We start from the raw sequence: 25,803 nt of genomic DNA, 5'->3' as shown, positions 1-25,803 counted from the left end.
TACCACTGTGGCAGCTCCTGATGCTCTGCAAGCCCTGGGAAGGTGATGGAGATCCAAGTATCCCCACCAGCTGCCCCCCTTTGGCTGCTACACCCCAGCACTGGCTCTGCGGGGTGAGGGGATGGGGCAAGTGGGGCCCAAGGCAGCAACTTCACAAGGATTTAGTGCCTTTCCTGAGGCCCCAGCCTGGCCAGTGGGAGCACACTTGTTAACAGCAGGAGGAGACATTTGGAACAGTAACATCCAGAACTAAAACCTGCTCACGATCGATGGGAAAGGTAATTTACTCCAGGACAGCAGACGCCAAAAAAGGTTAGTCACAGAGACACAGGTCTGAACAGGCACTGTAAACACAGTCCAGCATCAGCTTAAGGTATCTTACTCCTTTGCAAAAAGAGTTTCTCTTTTATCATTTCCTCCAGTGGGTTCACTGCTCTGCCCTTTATCCCTCATCTCATGGAGAAACAGGTTAAGTGTTCAGCAGAGTCACACAACAGCCCACGGGCAAGTCTGACCCAGCTGCAGCTCTGCATGTCCTAGAGGGTAAGTTTACAATGCCAGGAGAGAGTGCCACACAGAAAGTAAGCTCTGTCCTCACCAATACTGCCAAACTACCAACCTACCAGCATGCTAAAGGCTTTCAATGTGTGTTCCTAAACAAACACCTCAGTGCAGACACTTGTAACAAAGAGAAGGCTTTCCCACAAATAATTAGCTTTCCCCCCTTCTGTCTGTGTCCAAACAATATTCTAAGAACTTAGAAGACCAAGTGTTAATGGGCCAATGGGAAGAATGAAATCCATAAGAAAAGGCAGCCAACTAAAACTGCCAACCATACTCACACACTTAAGTCCACAATTCTGTTGTCTTGACTGTTCCATCTGGGTTTAGTCATACAGAACCAGAACAAAGCAATTTCAGCCTTTTCTAAACTCGATTTTTGCACTGGAAGGATTCCAGGTAACTTTGGACAGTAATCTCACTGCAGTGAGAAATGTCAAGACTTTTCTATATCCAAGTGAACTCTAATACACCTTGGATGGTTGTAGGACTTCTGTATAACAATTAAAAGCTTCCCAATATTGTTCACTATAACTGAATCTATGGAAAAATACTTCACAGCTATTCCAACACCTGCTATCTGGCAAAACTTCTTTTTTTGGTACCTCTCTCACTCATTTTTCCGTGTCACCTTTTACCTCTGACCCAGGGTGGAATTAAATTTCTGACCTAGTTTTATGTTGCTAGAAACAAGAAATTCTTTAGAACCAGGAAGACAACCAGACTGAGAAGAGTATGACAAAGCATTTGAACTTTCTGCTGTGATAAGAACAAATCACCTCTGTCATGCCTTTACCAAAACCTTGAACTGAGTACAACAGCAAATGCCTGTTAGATGATACAACACATAACAAGATATTTAACCTCTATTTACCTCACCTTCCTTTGCTAACCATGAGCTAAATGTCTAGATGACTCATCTACACCATCTTTAGTCAACTGAGAAGGGGTGGAAAATTTGTTTCACCCATCTTTAGGTGACTCTTTCAGAAAAATACTTTTTAGAGATGCTTACTGAAAACTGCCTGAAGGGAGATGAGTAAACTCTCTAAACCAAACGTGTATCCTCCACACTTCCAAAGTGACACACTGAAAGTCTACCTGCATTAGATACTTTTCATCTCAGACTTATGTCACTTCAATAAACTTCTCCAGATTTTATATTTAATGTGCTAAGAATTGAAATTCATTTAGTTAGCTATGTTTAATGCAAGCCTTTGGTTTTCATCAGCTCTTACCTGCAGTATCTACTGCCTTTTACATTAGCATTCTGTGTCAGGAAGCTGCACCCTATGACATTAAGGGTCTAAAAGTTTTATGACTGTATTCTGTAGCATTAAAATCAAAGAACCCAAATCAATGCTACAGAGCATAGAATGCTTCATTGGGAGTTTCTCACCATTAAAAACACATGTCCTATGATCTATGTTGTAAATACACGCTCAATCAATTTTTAAAACATGTATTACTCTAAGTGTGTAGTGATGGTAATGGGAATGGCAAGGATGCCATGAGATATTCCTGCCCAAATGCCTCCCCTGTGTGGAAGATGTTTCATTGAACTGATATGTGAAACTATCAAAACAGTCATTACAAATACACATACACACAGTTTGTTAGTTATAGCCAGACTTTTGTAGAACTGATGACTAAATTTATCGCCACTAAAAATGTTAAAAACTCATTCTGGAAAGCCAGTACTTCTATAATCCATAAGGGTTCAGATCACACAATAAGATACAACTTATCTCCATATAATCTTCCACACAGTGGCTTATATTTTCCTTTGATAGATAAGGTAATGGTTCAGCAAAATTCTAACTTTCTCCTGAAAACTTATTCAAACAACATTGAAGATCAAGCTGTTCTATTAGTCTTGATATGACATGTGATTACAGGTGATTTTTTTAGAATCAGATGAGAAAGCAGAAAAGAAAACCCAGCCCATAAGCCAGTCTGAATGAAAACACACCATACCATTTTGAATTCTCCTCTTCTGTTGCCAGGCACAGACATGTAAGAAATGAAAGCATGTGTGAAATGCAGGGTGGAAAGGCTGCTGATCCAACTGTTTAGCATTCAAAGGGCATGAAACAAAGAAGTGAAAAGGGTCTAAAGTTTCTGCATGCACCTGCAGCTCACTCGGTACTGCACAGTGCTTGGCTGATACAACTTCTTAAACTAACATTTCAGGGTAACTTGGAGTTCAATTGTACTTTAAGTGGAGAGAGCTCCTCTAGGAATTAGAATAATCAATTACTGCAGATTAGGCACAGCAGATATAACTTTTGTGTGAACGTTTAATCTGAAACCAATAGGTTCTGGCCTCAGTAGAAAAGCATGCACTTTGTAACTCTGACTTTAAACAGTGTTTTCTCAGAAATTTTTTCACTGAGATTCTCTATCATGTTGCCTTCCTACCCACTCCTTTCGTTTAGTTACTACTACTACCAAGTTATAACGCTAAGACACCTGCAACACCAGCAACCATGCAGAACTTCATAATCCTGTTCAGGAAAAACAGCACAAGACATTTAGACAAATGTTACCAGAAAACCTCTGCTTCTTCAACTAATGTAAACATCCTAGAGTAGTGTTTCCAGTTCTGCTTTCAGAAGAAAATGGGAATTGGATGGGAAAAAAAGCAAGACACCTAAATTACTCAGTGAACTGTTTCATTTTCAGATGTAATACAGGCTATTTGGTCAGGGAGGTGCTTTGGAAAATATTTTCCCTATACTTGTGCCATGTCCATTGATAATAAATAGTAGTTACTGATGATCAAGAAATGTAAACAGGAATAAAGCACTGGCAAAACTTAGCTGCCAGCTCTCAAATTTCCTAGAATGAATTGAAACATCTTTCTGGCTTAGAAGAGAGTTCCTGAGGCAGCATCCCATGTATCAATCCTGTTTGTGAACAAAAGTGCAACACAACGTCTGACCTCCTGACTTTGGTGGGGGATGTGCACGTTGAAAAACAGATTAGAGATCTGCTGTTGAGGCCAGGCTTGGATTTACAGGGATTTGGTGGCAGTGAGAAGAGGGGAATAAGGTGGTAATGGCTGGCTGAGAAAGCTGTAACACCGCTCAATTCACAGTGCAGGTGAAGAGAAATCTGCAGCACACAGCAAGAATGGCTTTTCTGCCTTTTTTAAAACAAGAAGTTTTCATCAGGTTCTATTAATGCCACCTGGACACCACCACAAAGGCTTCCGAGCTTACAGTTCACCAGGCTGAGGAAGAATTGCAGCGTGTTGTGGATTATTTACATGGGGATTTATACAGCCAATTTCTTTCCTCTCATGCTATAAGATCACTCACAGCAGCTCAGAAATGTCTAATGAAAAGAGAAGTAGTGTATCTGATTCCAGTCACGCTGTTCTAAGAGAATTAATTGGAGTCGTCATTACCTTAAACACTTCCATTCAGAGTGGGTTTTATGATGAGCTCAAGAAAAGTAAATGCTGTTTCAAATAGGTACCTCTATATATTAAATCAAATAAATGAATGATAAAGTGCTGGCACTTTTTGGCTGTAATCCTGTTATTGCTTAGAGCCATTTCTAATGCAAATAAAGAATGATGTAGCAGAGCTATTTAGCAATTTTCTTTGATGGGCAGTGTTAACTGTGGGGAAGTGGCAGGAAAGCAACTGCTTGAATATGGAGTGCTCCAACATGTCTTGTAATATTCCTTCCCAAATCTAATGATCACCCCTCCCTCCTGCAAATTGTTATCTTTAAACAAGGCTCTGCTGAGCAATACAAACCTATCTTTGCACAGAAGCCAAGACACAAGAGCTGGGTCTCGTCATACAAAATTTTAGGAAACATAGAATTTCTAATGAATTCTTTTAAGAAATTCCAGTTTTTTCTTTCTGCCTATAAAAATGCACTCAGTCATCACTTGGTCACCCAGGACTCCCTCCTGGGAGCATGACCTTGCACAGGTAAGAATAAACACTTGTGCCTTCTGCATCTCAGGGTAACGCATCAGAGACAACTGGGAACCCTGACTGAAGGGAACTTTCATAGCTCTGCCACAGACTTGCAGGATGATACCTCTGTGCAACTTGACAAATGACTCCCTGCATGAGTTTTACAATCAGGAAAATGGGAAAATTAAAGCTGATTTAACGTCCTGCTGTGCTTTAAGGTCTATGGATGATATGCACTATGAAATGCTAAATAATATTAATGAAACCCAACACTGACTTCAATCTCAGGAAGAAAGATGGGCTTGGGAACTGTCCCTCTATTTAATAAAACATTACATGGGGCCAGTCGGAGGTTGTCATCAAGTAAGAGCATACATACTAAATGTGGTAGATTATATTGCTACTGTAAATTCAAGCATAGAAAACTTCTTCAGAGACTGCAAACTATCTGGACCATGTGAAATGGTGCATAAACATCAGCTTTAAAATGGAATATCGTGCTCTCTCTTCAGGATATATATGGGGAAACAATAAGCCACATCTAACCTCAATTTCTTGGGCTTCTTTGATGTCTGTGTCATAAATATGAGATGTGGTACTGACTGGAAATCCCAAGCTAGTGGGATGCAACATTGCTGGCTGCAGCCCAGATTCCAGGTGTTCAGACCCAGAAACACAACATAAGAGCAAAGTGCCACAGAGAGATGGCAAGAAAGAAGGACCAACCCCATCTGCACAGTCACCCCAGCACACTGAACAGCCCCCCTGACTGTGCTGTCACACTGCAGCTGTGGTCCTTTGGAGGAGTGTCCCTGGGGGCACTCAGAGACACCCAAATGTGTCTCAGCCCTCAGCAAACACTGCTACATATCTGGGGGGAAAGCATTCATACTGCAGTGTCCTCGTGAAATATGAGACATCCTGAAGCGAATGAAAACATCAATAAAACTATTTCCACTAGGATAACAGGTCTGGAAATCTGGGCAGACCTTGCTGAAGAAAATGGCCAAGGAAAAAACAACTCAGAAAGATGTTTTCCAGTCAGGCTGACCAGGCTTGAAGGATGCTAACCAGCATTTTTGCAGCACTACATTTTTGCTCAGACTTTTCCTTGTGAAGAATGACTTCAGAAATGGAGAAGCAGAGCTTGCTGAGATCCATATGTTGCAGTGAGAAGAGCTGTAACTCTGAGCATTTTCCACAAGACTGGGCAGGGCAATCTGTCCTCAAAGGGCATATTTACAGGAAATCATCAAAGATAAATTTGTGGTTTCCATGTTCCTGATTGGAGCAGATGATTGCTATTGCAGGTTCTCAGGTTTCCTGCTGTTTTCAATACTTTGCACTTTAAACTGTCTTACAACTGACTTTGGTCTTTTTTTTTATTTATTAAAAAACACTTCCATCCATTTAACTAGGTGATGCTTTCACAGCTCTTTGAAGTTGTAAAGCACTGCAAATTTAGAAACTGTTCTTAATAATCACTTGGACAAATGGATGCAGAAAATTGCATATTGATGGAAGGAGTTTATGTTCTTTGCAGTCAAATATTTCCTCACTCGTTTCATGCAAAATTGCTTGGCCAAACAGATTTTCCCAAGGCTCTCTCAATAATGAATGTAACTTTCTTTTGTTTCTGGCTCTTCTCCGAACCCATCAGGAAAGGGTAAAGCCTAATGACACAGGTCTGTTGCCTCCTGTAACCCTCTGGGACTGTTTTCTCTAATGTGATTGTTTGAAAATCAGCAGTTTTCTGCCAGGAAATAAAATAAGCCACTTTCCTTCCAAGTAACACTGAAAAAAATCTGAATGTCACAGAGCCTGCTCACTCATACAACATTAATTTTTAAAAGAATCAATTTTGTAATCTTTCCATTATGGTTTATTATAATGATAATAATCACTGTGAAATCAAGTTTTTTTTTTCCACTGCTAGTGCTGGTGGCTGTCATCAAACCACTTTGAGCAATGCTGAAAACACCTGGACTAATAAACCAGGCATAATTTATTTATACTTTAGTTTTACTTATTTAGAAATGTATTAAGCATCAATTCCCTTAGTAGTTGGTGATGTTACAAAAACTAAAAGCAAATAAATTATAACTATTGACCTAAAAGTCACTGCCAGGCTGGCTATCTTGTACATTTATAATAGAAAAGCGCTTACAAAAAGCAAAGCACATGCACTCTGCTCATTGCCAGCCCATGAATAGAGTCTCTGTGTGAACACTCCTGTGCTGGGAGCCCACAGAAAGGCTGCCCAGCCCCAGATCCCTTTGCTTTTCACTTGGAGATCACACTGTGCGAGGTGGTTGGCACATTTGAGAGCAGTTGTGAAAGCTCCTATATTCACATATATAAAAATTGCCTTATAACAGCTTCAAGCCTTAATCAATGCTTACATATACAGAGCTACATACCTGTGTGACAGGGAACATGCACTGTTCATACAGCAGGTCAGGCCAGGGCTTAGCATTTAACAGCAGGAGCACAATGGGTTTATATTATGTTCACATTTTACAATAAAAAGTGTACAGAAAAATCACTTGTTTCTGATCAAAATCTGAGCTCCCTGCTGTTTTAATTCCTGTAACCAACAATCATCAATAAATAATCACGCACAGCTTCTATGCCCCACTGTGATATTTTGGTTTTGTTTTAAGAACTGGATGTACTGAGTTGAGATCTGCAGTTCCGGACCTGCAGACTTTCAGGTGCTCTGCACCAGGATTCAAGTGAATGAGGAAGCACAAGGACAAGGGCAAGAGCAAGGGCACAGAGGGAAAAGCTGCTCCTCATCACATACCTTGCAGGTCTGTGAGCTGTTTTAAAGGAGATTGTGTTGAAAACAGGAGGTGTGTTCGAGGCAATATGTTTTACAATAGAAGGACAAAAGGCTGAAAGAAGAAAGTTATATGGATGACATAGTTACAAACAATGAGGCAGAAATAAAAGAGGAAAAAATGTCAAAAATATCCGTTAAAAATTCAGAAAAGGAAAAAATATTTCAAGAAAAGAAAGGAAAAGAATGTAATAGAGAAACAAGTATCCCATTGGGAAGAGCGTGGCCAGCAGGTTGAGATGATCCTCCCCCTCTTCTTAGTCCTGATGAGGCACATCAGGAGTATGGTCTCCAGTTCTGGGCTCCTCAGGATAAGAAAGACAAGGAGCTTCTGGAGAGGTTCAGCAGAGGCCACAAAGATGATGAGGGGTCTGGAACATTTCTCTTGTGAGGAGAGACTGTGGGAGCTGGGCCTGTTTAGTCTGGACAAGAGCACACTGAGAGGGGATCTCATCAATAACATAAATATCTCAAAGGTGGGCAACTCTTTTTCAGTGGAGCCCAGCAGTGGGACAAAGGAAGGAGCAATGGCCATAAACCAAGACAAAAGAAGTTTCATGTTAACACGAGGAACGAGTTCTTTACACTGTGGGTGGCAGAGCACTGGAACAGCTGCCCAGGGAAGTCGTGGAGTCTCCATCACTGGAGACCTTGCAAACGCATCTGGGCGCGTTGCTGTGCAGCCTGCTCTGGTGACCCTGCCTTGGCAAGGGGGGTGGAGTGGATGATCTTCAGATCAGCCTCCCAACAATAACAATCCTGTGATTCTGTGATCAGAAAGAGAAAGTGTAAGAGAAGCATGGAAAAGAAAGAGTTTGTGACCAAAACACAGCGACGACATTACAGCTTGTGATTTGAGTTAGCTAATACAAATGGAAGAGTCTGAGAAGGCTTGAAAGATGAAATGCTTCAGGAATTATTTGGGACCAGGCCTAAAGACTCACAGACAAGATGTGCCTTAGTATGTACTGAACTGTCCTGGCATTCAAACAGAGCCTCAGACAGTAACCCTAAAACACTCTGAACACCCTAAAACCATGCACACTGCAGCTCACAAACTCAGCCCACCATTTAGCTCACTGGAACATAAATTAATTAAATATCATGCAAAGAGATTTTCTATTGATGTAATTTCATATAATACCTAGTAAAAGCAATACAATTATACTTTGTAATTGCTTAATTAATATCTCTTAATTCTGTTCTGGAGTGAAATGGATTAGATTATATAACTCCCACCTCCATGACTTTGGCATTTAAAGGTAACATTCAAAAAATAATTATGTTTAAAAAATATGCAAAATATTGAAAAGTGGAGGACAATCTTGCTGCATCTTTAAAAATCAGTGTAGTATGATCTGTATATAAAAACACAAAAAAGTCTTAATTCTAATTAGTCTTCTTGCCATTAAGATAATTTGGGAGCTCCATCTATGCATTCCTGAACTAAACATTCTTCACTCAGAGCTTAGTATCCTAACATACATACTGAGAGATTTCTCTATCCATGCCAAAGCCCTGTTTTGCTGTTTGTTCTTGCATGTTCCACCCCTGGATGCAATAGAAAAGAAACTTTCTCACCTGCCTGACAATACTTTGATTAAGTATTGTAGACAATACTGAATCAAAATTGCCACAGATGGCAATTTTGACATTTCTCATTCACCCAAAGAGAAACAGTATTCTACTGACTGACTCAGTGTCAAGCTGCATTCATTTTTCTAACACTTCAAACCTGAAGAAACTAAATTTATTTTTAAATTTATGTTCTGCATAGTCATGCTGCAAATTTGACTCCCTCTGATAACTTAGTTTCAAAAATGTTCTTTGTGAAGTCTATGTGTACCATTTGATAACAAAGAACATGCAACCATTGGTCTTAAAACAGTAATTTGAAGCACATGGAGAGTGGACACAGACTTTTAGTACTGAGGCACGCCAATCTACAGTTCTGTGCAAAATGTTCTCTTTATGGGAAGAGCAAAAGTAATGTAGAATGTAATTAGATGTAATCTTTCCTGTTTTCATTAGCTATTAACTTTATGCAAAGATAAACTAAAGCATAATGAGTCCTTTCAGTATCACATAATTGTTATTTTAATGGTTGCATTATGAGCAATAGAATACTATAGATCCACCTCCCATATTAGTGGGCAATTATTTTGAAACTTCGTATTATAATCTACCCACAAAGACCAATGTATTAATGCCACCGTTTCAGCGTAATGATGACCGTGGTTTTGCAATCAGTATGATAGCCTCAAGGAAAAATGGAAAGTAATAATGAAGAAAATGTTTATATTACATACCAGTCTCAGGCCTGGAATGCAGACCAAAGAAGTTTAAGGAAAACATGTGGAGTCTCTCTTGCTTGTGCTACCCTGAAAATGGTCAAATTTATATGACAGTGTCGTGGTTTGACACAGAAGTGAATTTTCTCAGGAAGCTGGTAGTCAAACCAACTTCGGGGTTGGATATTGGCATTTGGACTGACCACTGAAGGCATGGACACGCCTCGGAGAAGACAGTGGGTTAAAAGCAAGAACTCCCAGGGGAACTGTCTCTTTGGTGCCGGTTGTCGGAGAGTGCAGACTCTCCTCTGCCCAGCCAGGGGCTGGGTGAGGGAGGGGAAGCCACACGGCCTGGGAGAGGTAGGCCAGGGGTGAAGGGACTGGAACCGGGCCGGCCCCTGCGGATGGAAGGGTAGAGAGAGACCAAGATGCCTTTGTTCCCCCTCGCCCCAGAGGGAAAGAGACAGAGAGCCTGACAGCACCTGGAATTTGCCAGCAGAGGAGAAGGAGAAGCGGGGGAGGTGCCCAGCCTTGGGAGTTGGAGTTCTGGGCAGAGATTTCAGCCGTCCAGGGAGTCTGAGACTTTTAACCCTTTCCTGGGAAATGGAGGCTTTGTAAAATATTATTCCTCCTTGATTTGTAGTGGAAGAGAGACAGTCCGGGACCTGAGATGTTAGAAGAAGAAATTTTTAGGTGGGGAGGAGATGATGGAGTAGCTTTTGGCTGGACTTTTCTTGTTAGCCATAGACTGAACCAAAATCTCCTGCAACAGAGACTGCATTTTTAGGGGGATGCAGTGGTGACCCAAGGAGACCTGCTTCAGCTTCTAACAGCACAGGAATGGCAAGAACAGAGGAAAGCTGAGGAGGGTGTGGTGATGCCCTCTGTCTTCAGGAAGAAGATGATTTCTGTTCTTGAGACCCTTGGCCCCAGGGGAGGAAGAAAATGGGGGGGACTGTAGTCCCAGGATGAGAAGCTGAACTGTTGTATCTTTGGGTCCGTGGCAAAGCATCCTTAAAGGAGCCCTATGAGCAGTCTGTGCATGCACGGTGGTGAGAGCACTGTGACATGGAAAGGAGAGTGTCACACTGGCAGATTTTCTCAGGGTGGTTGCCATGTGTGACATGGAAACACAGGATGTGGCAACTGTGTTTCCTGGGGGGTCTGTGGTGCAAGAGAGACTTCTCTCTCCCTTGATAGCTTGAGTATTGATTATCTGAAGGGTGGCAACTTGATCAGGAATCCCAGGTGGTGTTTCACTGTGGTTTGTTGGAAATTGGGTGGGGGGAGGAGGAGTGTTTTGGAGGGTCTTTATCCTGGATTTAGTGTGTGTGTCTTTTATAGTAGAAGTAGCTTAATAAAGTTTTTCCCTTTGTTATTAAGATTGGGCCTGCTCTGCTCTGTTCCTGATCGCATCTCACAGCATTTATTTTGGGAGGGTGTATTTTCATGGGGGCGCTGGCATTGCGCCAGCGTCAAACCATGACAGACACCAGTGGTGATTATTTCAAAAACAAAGGAAAACTACCAAGTGATCCAAAACTAGGAGCTTGGAAGGGAAACTGGAATAAGCCTTCCCTCAATGTATCATTTCCAAGTACCATCCTAAACCATATCCAGAAATCCTGAAATCCTACATTTACCCCTGATAAATACTGAACTGGCTTTAGCTACTCCTCCATTCATTGCCTCCCTTCTGACTAAGCAAAGCAGTCTAACTTGGCAGGAATTGATTGGCCAGAGTTAAGCAGTACATAAAGCTTGAGGATACCATGGGGATGTCCTCTGTAAAGTTAAAGGAAGTTTCATATCCAAAAGGCACTCCATGAGCAAGACTCAAAATACCTCTAGGAATGTGACAGTTCTGGGACGTCACTGCAGCTGAGAGTCCCTGGCACATTCTGTACAGTGAAGCTGAAATCCAACTCTCCCGAACACTGTGCATTCTTGGAAGGGGAGGTAAAGGCAATTTCAGACCATGAAATTAGTCCCAAGGTGTTAAGGACCTCTGCTTGCTTCTTCTCCAAACACGAAACGTATTTCAACAGTGTCAGCACTTATATAAAATCAGAGCAACACAAACAGAGCAAGTGAAAATCCACAACCACTGAGCTCTGGCAAAGACACAATTCTCCCTTGACAAAAGAAAAAGCTACACATGACCAGCACTAGTCACATTTCCTAAAGGGCTAAAAAGGTGTGCAAAGAATGCTGAAATGCATGGACAAAGAATATTGATAATATATGAAATAATACTTGAAAAAAATGAAACAAAAAATCTTCTTTTCAAGGAATACTGCTTTGCACATACTCTTTATTTTCTTTTCCTGATATTTTGATTGATTTTAAAATGTCAAGAGACTACTGCTGATTTCATATAGAAGGAAATGCGGTAACGTTTCCGTGTTTGGCTGACAATGGGTTATAGGGAAGCAGAAATTTGTTCCATAGTGCACTTCCAGACCATTCCAACTCCAAATAAGGACTGTATGAGATTGAAATGCCTTCATGGTAAGCATACAATATTCAAAAAGCCCTATGGGCATGAATTTCTGCACAGCAATAGCTTCTGCTTTCCCCTAGTGTCCTTTTCTCTCAGAGCAGTCAGGTTGTAAAAAGGGGACAAATATCCTTTGCCTCACAAAGGCATTTTGAGACTTAAGTGATACCTGCAACATTTTTCAGAAATGGTCTCATGGAAAATATTTAGGATACTTTTTGGAGACAGCAGTACTAGAAAATCTAATGAATTTATTCAATAAAAATTCAGAAACATATGGAGAGCAAACTCAACACAGAGCACATACTTCTGACATTTATCTTTGTTTTTATTGTTAAGATAAAAGCATGCTGATTGTTATTTAGAATTTCATCTGCTAACTCGTTCCTTTCTCTAACTTTTTCTACACTAGTGACATCATCTGCAGCAAGTTTTAAAGCTTTGCAGAAAATCCTGTGCTCTGAAAGCTTTAATGACTCATGTAGAGAATGTTATTAGTCAAGGAGTTTATGCCTCCTTTCTGTAACCTGTAGGACTAGAGCAGAGACGATACGCGTGTTGGCACGACTTGATTTAAATAAAAAAAACAAAGAAAAAGAACTCTCTAAATTTAAGGATGGAACACCAACAAGAAACTTGTAAAGAACAAATATGAGCAGTTAAAAACCTTTTCTTCTACTGCAATTGCATGTTTACTGAATTCTAATGCATCAGACAGGGCTGCTCAGGTTCTGAGTGGTGTCTCTGATAAGTGGTCCAACTGTACTGAATGCTTCCACAATCAGAAACTGCTTACAAAATCCTAAAAATAGAACAGCTGAATCTTTGTACATCTGTATAAAAAAAATTATTTCCCTTCAAACACAAACTAAGCCCCATGCTGGTCAATATCTGAGACTTAACACAAACTGTTTGAAGACATAAGAGTGAAGACTCATAATAAATCCCCACTGTTACAGTTATGTTTTTCCAGACCGTTGAAAGTTCCAAAACTTGCTGAAGATGTGAATCTCTGAGAAAAATTGTACATGCTGCTCTTGTGCATGTTACTCTTCAAATGCAGAGTTGCCTCATGGTTAAAATCTCAGAGAAGTTGAGTATCACAGGAACTGTGTAGGAGTGATTGTTTTCTAAACACAGGTTGTAGCAAATCCCAATAGCACATCAGGCTCCCCAAGAAGCATTGCAATGAATCCTGAGTCACCTTCAAAGGCATGTGCTATAGATCCATCTATTTGAACAGTTTCACTGTTCTGAAATTGCAGCCTAAATTCTTTATGTGGGATAACAAACATAGACATAAAAAAATGTAGAATATCTGCTTTGTTTCCATCTGGGTAAAAATACATATTGAAGATGTGCACAAGCAAGCACCTAGTTAACAATGAGTTCTAAATTAACATAATGAGTCACAAAAATTCCCATTTCCCCCTAGTTTTCCTCCTGCCTATGTCTACGAGGTCTCACACAGCCTTGACTTCTTACTAATTGAATTTTCCATGCAGAATTTGTTTACTAATATTTCTACATTTTAAGATAAAATACTCAAGCATAAGTTCAGGCTAAACTTTTTCTACTTTCAAACAGATTTTCTTTTGCTGTATTGTTTACTTGTACAAAGCTTTGAGATGACAATCTTTTCTAAATATCATTCTGTGAGCTGTGTATCAGAGTTCTCATACACCTTTTCTTATAAAAGTAGTTTCTAATACATTTGACTAGCTCGTGGTTGGACAGATGTACAGAAACTCTTCTTTATCCAAAGCAAGATATTATTGTAGAGGCTTATTCCCTGTCTCCTAAAGTTGCTATCCTCACCTGAGCAGCAGCTCTGTAACACAAACCTCCCAGTGCATCTCATGCAGTTTGATTCCAGTATTTTATTTTACTTAGCACTATAAATTCAGCTCAGAGCTCTTTAGGGAGCTTCCATTAGAAACCTCACAGTTACTAGTAAGCAACAGGTATCACATTTAAGGAATAGCAACATTACATTTATCTTCTAATCTGTTTAATATCTCTTAGAAAAGAATTGCTGTGTGACAACAGGTAATAAGTATAGACTTCTATGGTAATCACTCTGTGTTTTTCAAGACAATTACTTCACCTGGCAGCAAGGCTGAATTTTAAGAAATAGATTGATTTATTTTTTAATAATTTTAGATTTTTAAAAAAATATTTCTATTCCTTCAAAATTTTAAACTCCTTTAGGAACATCAATATCTATTCTACACACTGTGATCTAAAAAGTGAAAAACATTGAACTATGGAAGATGATCACCAAAGGCTTCATTCAAAATCTATGCTTCTGCTAATTTTTCTCTCCAATACTTTTTTCCATTTGCAACCACAAAATATCCTCACCACCAGCAGCAAAACTGGAAGCCCTGCAATCCAGGATGCTACCAGGATTGCCAGCGTGAATCACTGACTTACATCATCCTTTCCAAAGGTGGATGTTCATGGGATGTGAGAATCACAGGATATGCTGAGTTGGAAAGGACCCTCAAGGACCTAATCCAGAATCCCATCCATATGCACAGTTCCTTCTGAGAGGTATCAGCAATGCTCTCATAACAATAAAAGCTGCAGAGTATTTAAAGCACAGGATGGAAAAGGTGTGCAAAGGGCTGGACCAAACACTGCATAAAGATTGAACATACAGTTCATCAGAAGCAGAAAACGGATCCACTGGCACATAAAGAAGATGCGATAAATTAGAAGACACAAATGGATAAATTCAAAGAACATGTGAAAATGCACAATGATAGTGCATTTAGGATAGATCCTGATTATATATTCCTTGTCTTTAATCATTAATTAAAAAGAAACAACTCCATGGCTATAGTCAGCAACCACTGCAGAATCAATAGGTCTCTAAGCTCACACCAATCTATAATCAGCCACAGCTTTATCACAAAATAATAGCTAATATTGATATTTTTTAATAAAGTTTCACTTTACTATGTAATTAGTGTAATGTAGTAGGAGCTGTGTTTCTTAACAGAAGTGCTGGTGCTTTGAGAAGCATTTACTGGCATGTTAATAAAGAATGGACTTCTTCTATTGAGTTCCATCTGCCTAATAGAGAAAAGTGTTCATCTTAATTAGGAAAATCTTCATAAAGAATATAAATGCAGTTACTAATGGGCTGCAGGGAATAAATGCAGAACACTCAGGAACAACTGGTGTTTTACCAGGAAATGGAAGAGTGGATATAAACCCCCAAACAGTTGTTAACCATCTGGTGATTGACCACAAATAGCAATAGATGCTGAGGTTTTAAGTGTTTTATAATGAAAAATCTATTTATTTCATTAAGGTTTCATGCTTTAGACCCTTGTTTTTTCAGGTAATAAAGCAGCCTTGACTGACAATGAAACTATTTAAACCCTTTATGAATTAAGATGGACAAATCCATTAGCATTTTTTGAAGGAATTACTTTATAAAAAGAAAGAATGGAAGTGCCAAGCAATAGTTCAAGAAAGATCCACTGCCAAGTATTTGAAAAATGGTCACTGTATCAAACACGTATTTTTGGGGTTGCTGAGATGCTCACGGGCAGTTGAGAACCTTTTGCTGACTTTATTGGTGCAGCAGCAGATATTACATCATCATGATAAAGACTACAGCCAATTGTAAACTACAATTAATCTTTGTCCTTAAAAATGTTCCAACAGGCATTATTCATTTCCTCTGTCAGTCTGAGTCAGTTTTTTCATCCTTTTCTTCCTAAAGTTCTGTAATTCAAAGACACTGATATTCCCTAACTCTGCTCATTTTCTATTCAAAATGAAATGAACTTTTACTCATCATCCAGAATTTTTTTTAATCACATTAATATAAAGTGCTGATAGAATGTACTTCCCAAGTGCCAGAATTTAACTCTCTAAGCCAGACTCAGTATCAATGTTCACAGTTTCCCAAGGAAAACAGCTTTCTGCAAATTTTAAGCAACATTAGCTAATCTTTTATATTCCCTCTGAATAACTTTGATAAAGAAACCAATACATACATGAAAGCAAGTCCAAAAATGAAAATATCATTACTATAGTATTTCATTCAAGCCAAAAAGTAGAAACACAGCATAAAACTCTGATATTCTGGACACTGACAGCTTTACTGCCTCAATTCACAGAAAATATCACCAAACAATAGAACTTGCAGCTACTTGAACCTCAGAGAATGTAATTTCATTTATTCATTTCAATGACATTTTTACTAGACTATAGCTTCATGTAGATTAGTCAGACACATGAAAAACTACATATTAGCTGAGGTGAAGCTGTGATGACTGCAGTTGTCTTAACAGTGTCAATCCAAACTTTAGATGAATGTAATTTGCTAGCTCTAAATGACAGAGATATAATATAGATCTCGTATATCACCAAAGTAATAAATAATTAGTGAGCAGAACTGAGTAAAATGGCAGCTTGAACACAACCCCAAATTTTGAATCTTGATGCAGAAGTCAGCGATCAGAATGATACATCTTTCTGCCTTGAATGATAAAACAGCTTTCTCACAACCTAACACATAGCACCATCTGGCATGAACTGAGGAAACTAAGAACTTCTGGAAGAGAAACACACAAGCAATTTTGTTTCTTCAGAATTCTCCAAGATATTGACAGAAGTCTTTCAGAAACAGCCATTTGACTGCAAATGTGGCTCAGTGAACCTGCCTCCTGAAGACATGTGTGTGTAGCTAATAATCTTTACAAAATGTTGGCTTGAACTGATTGGGCATGGGATGGGCACTGTCAGAGTTAAGACAGTGCACGTGGAAAGTCCTCTGTCTACCAAACTGGTTGGGTTTCCAAACATCACCTCACATCTCTTACTGGGAATTTTAGGAGCTCAGGGTACATTTCTTCAGCAGAGCTCAGCAGGCTCTTTTCAGTAGTTACTCACTACAAACACCCAGTTCAGCTGTTCCTTGAGCAGTACCAGCACTCAGCACGGGCTCTTTGCTGGGGCTGAACACCTCCCCTGTGCAGTGGGACACAGTGCCCTGAGCCCACTGCCAGCCCCGAGGGGGACGTGGAGCTGGGCCCTCCCAGGCACTGCTGGGAGCTGCAGTGCTCAGGGGCTGGCCCGAGATGCTTGCAGTAGAAACACAAATGGAGTTTCCTGCAGTCCAGGAAACATCAGACTGCTCTCCTGATATCAGCACAGATTTATTTTAGCACTGCTTGTTCAAAGTGACTTTTAATGCAGACTGTTTTCTAAATGATCCTTAAAAGACACTTCTTTCTTTCTCATCACCTTCACCTAAGGCAAGAACATCCAGTAGCATTGATCTATTTGTTGCTAGTTTTCATTAATTTTACCCTCCCTAGGGGTGGTGAAGCTTTGGTGCCAGCTAATTAAAACCTATTTAGGGATGCTCAGTGCACTTTATCAGACCAGAATTAGCTTTGCTGCTTTAATGAAGACTACAGTTTTCTCTGTTATTACCAATTAAATGTTATTATATCATATTGCATTGTATTTGTATTGCATGGCAGAGTTATAGATGGCTTTAGAACCACTTCTCTGGATTGAGGTACATACAAAGATGGCACATTTAGTAATTATTTAATATCTCTTTAAATCCTTTCACTTGAGTAAATATATATATAATACACCAGCATATTAGTGAAGTACTGGAAGAAGCTGCCAGCTTTATGCTCCCTCTAGGGAAGTACCAAGTAAAATGCATTAATGAAAAATTGTGAATGTCTGGTAATGAATATTACTTATGTACAATAATTATTCAAAGTGGATGAGCATTCACCACTTGAACTCGACTGCTTCACTAACAAATACTCTCAGAAAGAACATATGTTCCCCAGATTCTTAACACTCATGCAAGGTTAATTACCCAGTGTGGACAGCCCAATTCAGAGGGTATTTTGTACTGCTGTAGAATTAAAGAATGCATTACAAAATAAAAAAAAAAACCTTGTTTGTTCAAAGTTACTCAGAGGCAATTCTTATTTCTTCCATGCATCAGTAATAAATCATTCATCAATACCAAAGTGGATTTTGGACCTGCACCCAGGGATAAAGCTCCCATGTCAGCACTGCAGGACCAGAGCTTTTCTGCAGTAGAGAAGTGACTGCAATACCTACCTGTTAGCTGCTTCTCACTAAATCCTTTAAAAACTTGAGCATCACAAGCATGAAACTGCTGAAAAGTCCCACTAATTACCTAAAAAGATTGTACATCAAAGAGTAGAAACAGAAAACTCATTAAAGGCTTGACAGACTAGAAATCTGCTGCAATCTCACTATGCACTACAGCATACACTGTACAGAAAGACAGTATTTTAGGATTAAACTAAAATAGATGTAGTTGCAATCCACTCAGTACATTTTAAAATATGAGTTGAAATTGGTTTCCTTCCAGAATTTTTGCTGGAAACATGTCGAACCAGACCTCTGTTCAATCTAATATTCCAAGCAAGGGTTGATGTTTCTCTGTGGAACTGATGAATATTTGGCTGAGGTACCTGAATCTGTCTCAGCATCATAATAGCCTGGCACAATGTGTGGAAGTATTTTCATCACCCACAAATCTCCAGTGCTCTGCATTTACTGCTTCCACAAACACCACATACCTCTAACATTCTCATGACCCTCCTCAGAAAAAGAAGACAGGTCCTGCAAATTGAAGATGTTACAGAAAATGAAAGAGTTTCCAAACTGAAGTCCCCGATTACCAGGGAACTGCAAGATGTTTTCTGGAGATACAGAAGGCATTGGCTGGTGATGCATCAATCATTTCCCATGCTTTTCTGCATGACAAAATCACTAAATGATCTTAAAAACATCACTAAGTCTTTGATGTGGAAAAGCAGGACTGAAAATGAAAGTTGCAGTAGATACAAGGACGTTACCTGGCTGCCACTGTGAGAAGTGGTGGGTTTTTCCCTTGGTGTCAAAGGGACGCACGTGCACAAACAACATGAAGGGTCATGAGACAGGCTCATAAAAATTTATTGCTCTTGCAATGTGAAACTTAAGGAAAAAGAACATGGGCCACTTTGACATTAGGCTGCTTAAGAACTTTGTTATAAGCACTGAGAGAAATTCAATCTGCTTTTGACATGAAAAGAAGCATTTGTATTGTGTTAATTGCGTAACTATAAAAACTTGAGATGTGTTAATTTGTTGAAGAGGAATGGATTAGGCTAGAGAGAAGGATACTTTGACATTGAATGATGAGATGTTTTCTTTCATAGGAAAAAGAGGAGATTTTTTCAAGGTCTAATCTCACAATAAGGATTTTGATGAAGTAATGTAAAGTCACTGTGACTTCACTGACTCATAAATATAAACAAATTTATGTACAGCAATACAATACTGTACCTGGGATCATATTTAGCTTGATTAATATGTAAACAGGATGACTTGGATTATTAAAGGTCATTTTTCAAGAATGGATCTTGTGTATATATTAGCCTCTGGTTATCAGTTTGTTCAGTTAAACTAAAGAAGCCATGATAACCTTGATACCTTTATGAGATATATGAGCTCCCTCCAGCTTCAGAACCATAGCAGCAACATGTGCACTTGGAGAACAGGGGCCGGCTCCTCCTTATGCTCCAACAGTTTGAAAAATAGGAAAAATCAACTGTCACCAAGTTCTGAGAGTTTAATACTATAGTGAAACAAGTACATTTGAGATAACAAGCTTTTCTACTTCAAAAGCTAAGTCAAAATTTCAGACTATGTTAAGCTGTTTGTGAAGACCTGTATCTTTAATTTGGTGAGAATAGCAACAGTCCTTTCCAACCTCAAATTCATGATGCACAAATTTTAAAATTGCTATTAAGGCACAGCAGTGATCTGGAAACTCCCTCCTAGTTAGCTCAAGTGAGTATGTGTGACAGGTGCTCTTCCATGCCAAAACACAGATGACCTGAATTTTTGCAGCTTAGTTAGAAATTCTTGAATTTTATGGTCTTAATTCCACAAATCCAGTTTCTGCTTTGAACATGCTAGCCCAAACAGTCCTCATACCTTCACCTCTTACAGCCTCATTTGAGTAGCATAAATAGACATAGAAAATAGAATTTCAACATAATACTGGTAAAAACTTAAATCTATTCCAGTATGTCTGATAACCTGTTTTCACCAAGAAACAGAAATAATGCATAACCCTGAGGTCTGTGTTTGAAGAAAAGCTACAGTGAATCTCAACAGAGAAGAAAATGCAATATCTAGAATTATCCTGAGGTTGTGCATTTGGAAATGTTGTTTGTGTAGGATTATCTTCTTCAAATAAAATGTCAATTTAATCAATAGTAAATTGAGCTGAAAACAACACACAGCTTTGAAAACATTTCAGGAAGACATCCAATATTTTTGGGATTCAAGCCAACAGAAATGGAATGAACAGAAGGTAGCGTAGGTGGGGTAAATGGGGCCTAGCTGCTGCCTCATCAAGTGCTTATAACAGTCAAACCCATATAACAATTCATTAAAAACATATCTGGGGACTCATTTAGTAGCTGACATCCCTCATGGACTTTTCTCACGTATCTTTTGTCAAACATTATAATTGTTCCTCACTTTTAAGACTCACCGGTCTTTTCCTGTCTCCTTCTTAAATACCGCATCGCAGTAACTCATGCGCTTCTCCGTTGTCACGTAGATTTTGGCACTTGGGTAGCTGTCAACAGTTTTCTTCAGCATGTTGTACACAATGCCATTTCCATCCCTCCTCATGTTTCGAAAAGGACCCCAGATCACGTAAATGGTGTTGTTGGTTTCTTTGAAAAAGTACTCAGGATTCTTGAGCAGGAGAGGCACGCTTGTGTGCGAGACCACTCTTACGGTTGTCCTCTTCCCAACATCTTCCTCATAGCCCTTTGTGGGAGCATTGTTCATCCTCCATATGCAAGAGGACTTGTCTATCTCAGTGCCCACCCTCTGGCCAGCCATCTGTCCCGAGTTTGAAACAATGGCACAGAGTTCACAGTCAAGTTGTAGAGGCTGGAAGACAGGAAAAAGTAACATATATTGCAAGTTTTTCTCTGTAAAACATGAAGACTGAAAATTCAGTTAAAATAAAAACAGGTACAGTACAACAAATGGATAGCAATGCTTCTCTTTAAAAAAACATAGCTGCAATCCCCACGTGGTAGAATTGCTTGAAAGCTCTACCACTACAAATGCAAACCTTTTCAATGAAATAGAAAAGTTCCAATCTTTGCCTTTGTTCCCACCTTGCAAAGTCAACTATACAGATAATAATTCTTTTTTTTCCCTCTAAATGTTACTCTTTTCACTAAAAAAAAAGGAAATAAAGAAACAGTAGAAAGCAATATTTAGATCAAGGGTGTCTCTTTTAACAAGGTGTTGTCAGCAATAGGAAAAAATCTACTGAAAAAGTAATGCTGGAAGTTTAACTGTACCTTAACTGTGTTTGTGTCTGAACTAACAGTTCCCAAATTTGTGACAGAAGTCTAATGCGAAATGTATCTCTAAAAAGCAATCTAATAGTACAAAAATCCTGCAGCTGGAAAGGAGATGTGGACAGAGGAATATGTTCTCTCCAGAGAGCAGTTATGATCCATGGAAAATGAGAGGTAAAGGGACTGGTGACACCTGAACTAGGAAATTAATCCTGAGAAAAATATAGTCAAAGACAGTATTTTGTGACCATGTTCTAGGGTGCTATTATTCCAGTATGAATTGAAAATAGAAAAAATAATATAACAGAGATATAAGGACCCATCTGATGCTCCATTTGTCAGAGTATAAAGAGTAAATGTCTTTTTGTTGTTTTGTGCAGACTAAAAGTTGGATTAAAATTGGATTGTATAAAGAGCTCAGTCAGAAATTGAAATCAAATGAAAACTAGATCCATCAAAACAAACAAACAAACAAACAAAAACAAAAAAAAACCAACAACAAAAAAAAAAAAAGCCAACCAAAAAAAAAAAAAAAAACAACCTACAGAAGATCATCCAGGTCAGAGATAACCTACAATTTTTTGAATAGCCACAGACTTGATCCTCTGTCATGCTCACAACTGGAAGCCAGTGACCTCAGTTTAGTATTTTTTAAGAAAAATTCCCTTCACGTTCTTTGGACATTTACTCTGACAGGATGCTAGGTGCTTTTCTGATCAGACTTGTGGTTATTTCTCTTCAAAATCACACTTCATTTAGCTGAAGTGGATGAATAGCCTGCCTACATTTGACCACTATAACCCTAGGATGCAATTGCTGACAAAAAAACAAATTCTTTCATAAGGGGGAATAATGCAAGGACAAGAGACAAACATCTGAAGAAAGCCAAACTGTAAGAGCTAAAATATCTCATCTGTGGGTGACAAATATTGTACTGAATTAAGGTGCATCCTGCATGACTTGTGCAGTAAACCTCACAATTTCAAAGCTTTGATTTCTCTGTTGTGATTGATTTGATTTCATTACGTGGCTGGTTCAGGAAAACATTCTTTCCTCATTTCACCAGTAGCTAAAGATTCCTGATTGAATGCAAAAGCATTGTCAATGTTTCCTTTAAAGAACACCATGCATTTTTTATAGCTGGTATAGTTTTAGAAAGCTGTCCTGCATGGCTCTCTGACAGCAGGGATGAAATCCCAGGAGATGCAGCTGAACGGAGCAGTCTTTCTGTTTACTGCTTACTTACAGAAATTCTCTCTAAGATACATTATGAGGACATGGCTGGGTGACCTAAACAAATCCATGAGCATAACTCAAATTCTAGCATGAAGTGAATTTTACAGACCCAGTAGATTAATTTATAGCTTTCAGGCTGAACTTTCAAACTAACAAATGCTGAATATGAAACTGCTAGATAGGAAAAGCCAATTTGGCCAAGAATCTGGTTCCATTTAAATTTGTCTCATACTCAGAGCTGCTTTTTTCACTAAATTCTTCCTTCTCCATTAAAATGGAGCTGCTCTCTTAAATTTGGAATTGTTTGAATTTCCTCACCTTAGTTAGAAATGCATTGCACATTTTCTATTCACTCAGTGCAACCGTTCTGCTTGAATAAGCTGAGTACACTCACTCCTGCAACTGTGTCCCCTGGTTTTCTAGCTCTTTTGTTGTGATTCATTTATCTTGTTCCAATTTATAAAGTGCTTTCATAATACTGAATGCCTACACTAGGTCAACATATAATCTGCTCTTCTTGAACAGAGTCAGAGGCTAACCCCCTCCCAGCTCTATCTCACAATAAATATTTTTTACAATGTAGAGATTTTACATGTCCCAATATGCACATTTCCCAACAGAGATCCCAGAGTTAGGAGGCTGAGACCTATGATAAATATTCCACTGCCTCCATCATCTTTTTGCATCATATCTCCCTCAACATGTGAGAAAACACACATCAATATTCACTCATTGAACTCCATATAGAGACAGGCCACCAGTTTGTGGTGCTGGTTTGTGTCACAGATGAGAAGGGTGGTTTCAGTAACACACATGAATCCACATACAATATAAATGGCTCAGCCAGGCAGTCCAGGCTGCCCTCTCATCTGCAGAGATGGTCCAGCAGCACTGGGATTGAAACAGATTGGCAGGACCACACAGAAACTCGTCCTGTTACTTCTCATCCTCTGTGGACCCAGAAAATCAGGCCAAGGTTCATCTCTCACAAGATCTTCATTCACTTGCATCATAGATACATGAGTTAAAGACAAAAATATTAAGAACCATTCAGGTTTTCTTCTCTTTTCATGCATTTAGACATTTATCTCACCTCTAAACAGCAAGGGGGCTGAGCTGTTATTACTGCTAGAAAAATTTCTCATTTTTTTGCTGACCAGAAGTATGTAGAAGACCTCAGAAGAGCAGCTGGGTATGGCTCTGACAAATAGTCCCATCTTTTTCCTGAATGATACATTGTAACTGTTGAGGAACACTTATATTTTAATCAGTAAAGAAAATGAAATGTCTGACCTTTCCATTTCCTGTGCAAGCTTACAGACAATAGAAAAGATAATTAAAACTGTGAATTAGAACTCGCAAAACAGTGCCATTTCTCTAGCAAAGAGAAATAGCTGTGTACTAAAGGTCACTTATCAAACAGTTCTAGTTATTAAATCTTTGCATTTAGCACTGAAGTGGCTTCACAGAATCAAAGGTCAAATCATTAAATAACAAAATCAGCCAGAATTAGAAAAGGTCGCAAGCAAATCCAACTAAAGTAGGTCAAAAAACATGATTCTCTTCCACACAGGATTTCATTATTTGGAAAATTGTTTACTTTCCAAATTTGACAAGTTCCCCACCATTTCCAGTGTCTCCATCAGGAGGCTGAAATTCCAGCCACAGAACCATTTGTATGGGTAGGTTTCCCAATGGCACAGATCTTGGATGACCAAGTTTCCCAGCCACAGCCCTGTACATCTGCTGAGGTCCACGGGGGGATGATCTCAGGCCAGGTCTCTGAACCACAAAGTAACATCTGGACAGAGCAGACACATGCCAAGCTCTGGTCTCAGCAGAGACTGCCAGATTCACTCCTCAGCTGGACCAAACCCAGCTCAGGACCTCTGCAGATGGAATTTCCACTAATGAAAAGCTGAATTTCTCTTGTGGCTCCTCAGCACTATAGACCGGTGGCGCGCTCTCTCCAACCACCAACTCTGTTCCACTCTGAATCCCACAACTAATCACGCAGAGAGTTAGGAAACTCAGACTAAACTTTCTCAATTGTTACTTTAACAATATGATTGTAATTTTGTAAATTGGACGCAATGCCCATTCACTACATAATGAGGCAATTATTAGCAGCTTGCCACATATTAATTTGCTCCTTTAATGTTGAAACAAATGAGATCTTTTCTTATAATCATCCTATTTGAGTGAATTCTAACAAAGCTGATTGAACAAAGCTCCAGAGAGACTTTCTTTATTTCAATGCCATTTATTCTTCTACTCTTCTTGGATGTTTCAGAGGATACAACATTTATAATGATGCCAATAGGGAATAGATTTTGCCTTTATTCTTCTTGATATTCTTTTGAGGTCTTTGAAATGAAAGGTACAAGAGAGGCATTAACCGTCTGGCATTGTTTTTATTGCTTTTCTCTACTTTACAAGCAAAAAATGTATTTTAATTTTTCCTGTGTTTCAGTGATTAAACAAGCTGGTTTTATCTACACTTACTCAATTTCTTCAGTCCTCTGATTGGGAGAAAAGACTTGCCAAGCTTCTCTAGGAAAAAATTCAGCACATTAAAGAAAAGAAAGATAGTATTTGTGTGTTCACCCAGCAAGCACTACCAAATTAGTACAGTACTGTATATAACTTACATTATATTACTAACATCAAGCAAAAAATGATAAAATTTATTAAAAAGACAGGTCAGATTACTCTGAGTTTGTGTTTGTTCCCCATTCCCCCCTATGGCAGTATTGTGGTTTTTTTTACCTTCAGCAGTTGATTTTGGTCCTAGCCCTCAGCATCCCATCCCAGCAAACATCTCTGTCTTCATAAAATTTAATGTTAAGATTTCATAAAGATTTTAACATTTTGACATTATTTTGAAATAAGCCCAACATCAACATGCATCCCATTTCCAAATAAATATAATATTATCTGCTTCTTCATAAGACTGTTCCTGAGACTCAAGTGCCTGGGATATTTTATTTAGATGAATGTCACTGATATGTACATGAGTTCTAGCAGA

The 25,803-nt window shown here is 39.0% G+C and overlaps 1 protein-coding gene across 1 annotated transcript in view; it reads right to left on the bottom strand.

Annotated features, from left to right (window-relative positions):
* Nucleotides 1-22,714, bottom strand: part of ST6GALNAC3 (ST6 N-acetylgalactosaminide alpha-2,6-sialyltransferase 3) — a 71,278-nt gene extending 48,564 nt beyond the window's left edge. Inside the window, exons 1-2 of the mRNA XM_053950758.1 lie at nucleotides 22,701-22,714; nucleotides 20,708-21,094 (exon numbers count right to left, since the gene is read on the bottom strand). Coding sequence (XP_053806733.1) covers nucleotides 20,708-21,066 — 359 coding nt within the window. The 5' untranslated portion in view covers nucleotides 21,067-21,094; nucleotides 22,701-22,714. The remainder of the gene's footprint in view (nucleotides 1-20,707; nucleotides 21,095-22,700) is intronic.
* Between the last annotated feature and the right edge of the window lie 3,089 nt (nucleotides 22,715-25,803).

The sequence above is a fragment of the Vidua chalybeata genome, chromosome 9, assembly GCF_026979565.1.
Source record: "Vidua chalybeata isolate OUT-0048 chromosome 9, bVidCha1 merged haplotype, whole genome shotgun sequence".
NCBI lineage: Eukaryota > Metazoa > Chordata > Aves > Passeriformes > Viduidae > Vidua > Vidua chalybeata.
The sequence above is the reverse complement of the archived record's forward strand: the minus strand, read 5'-3'. Positions and strand labels throughout refer to the sequence as shown.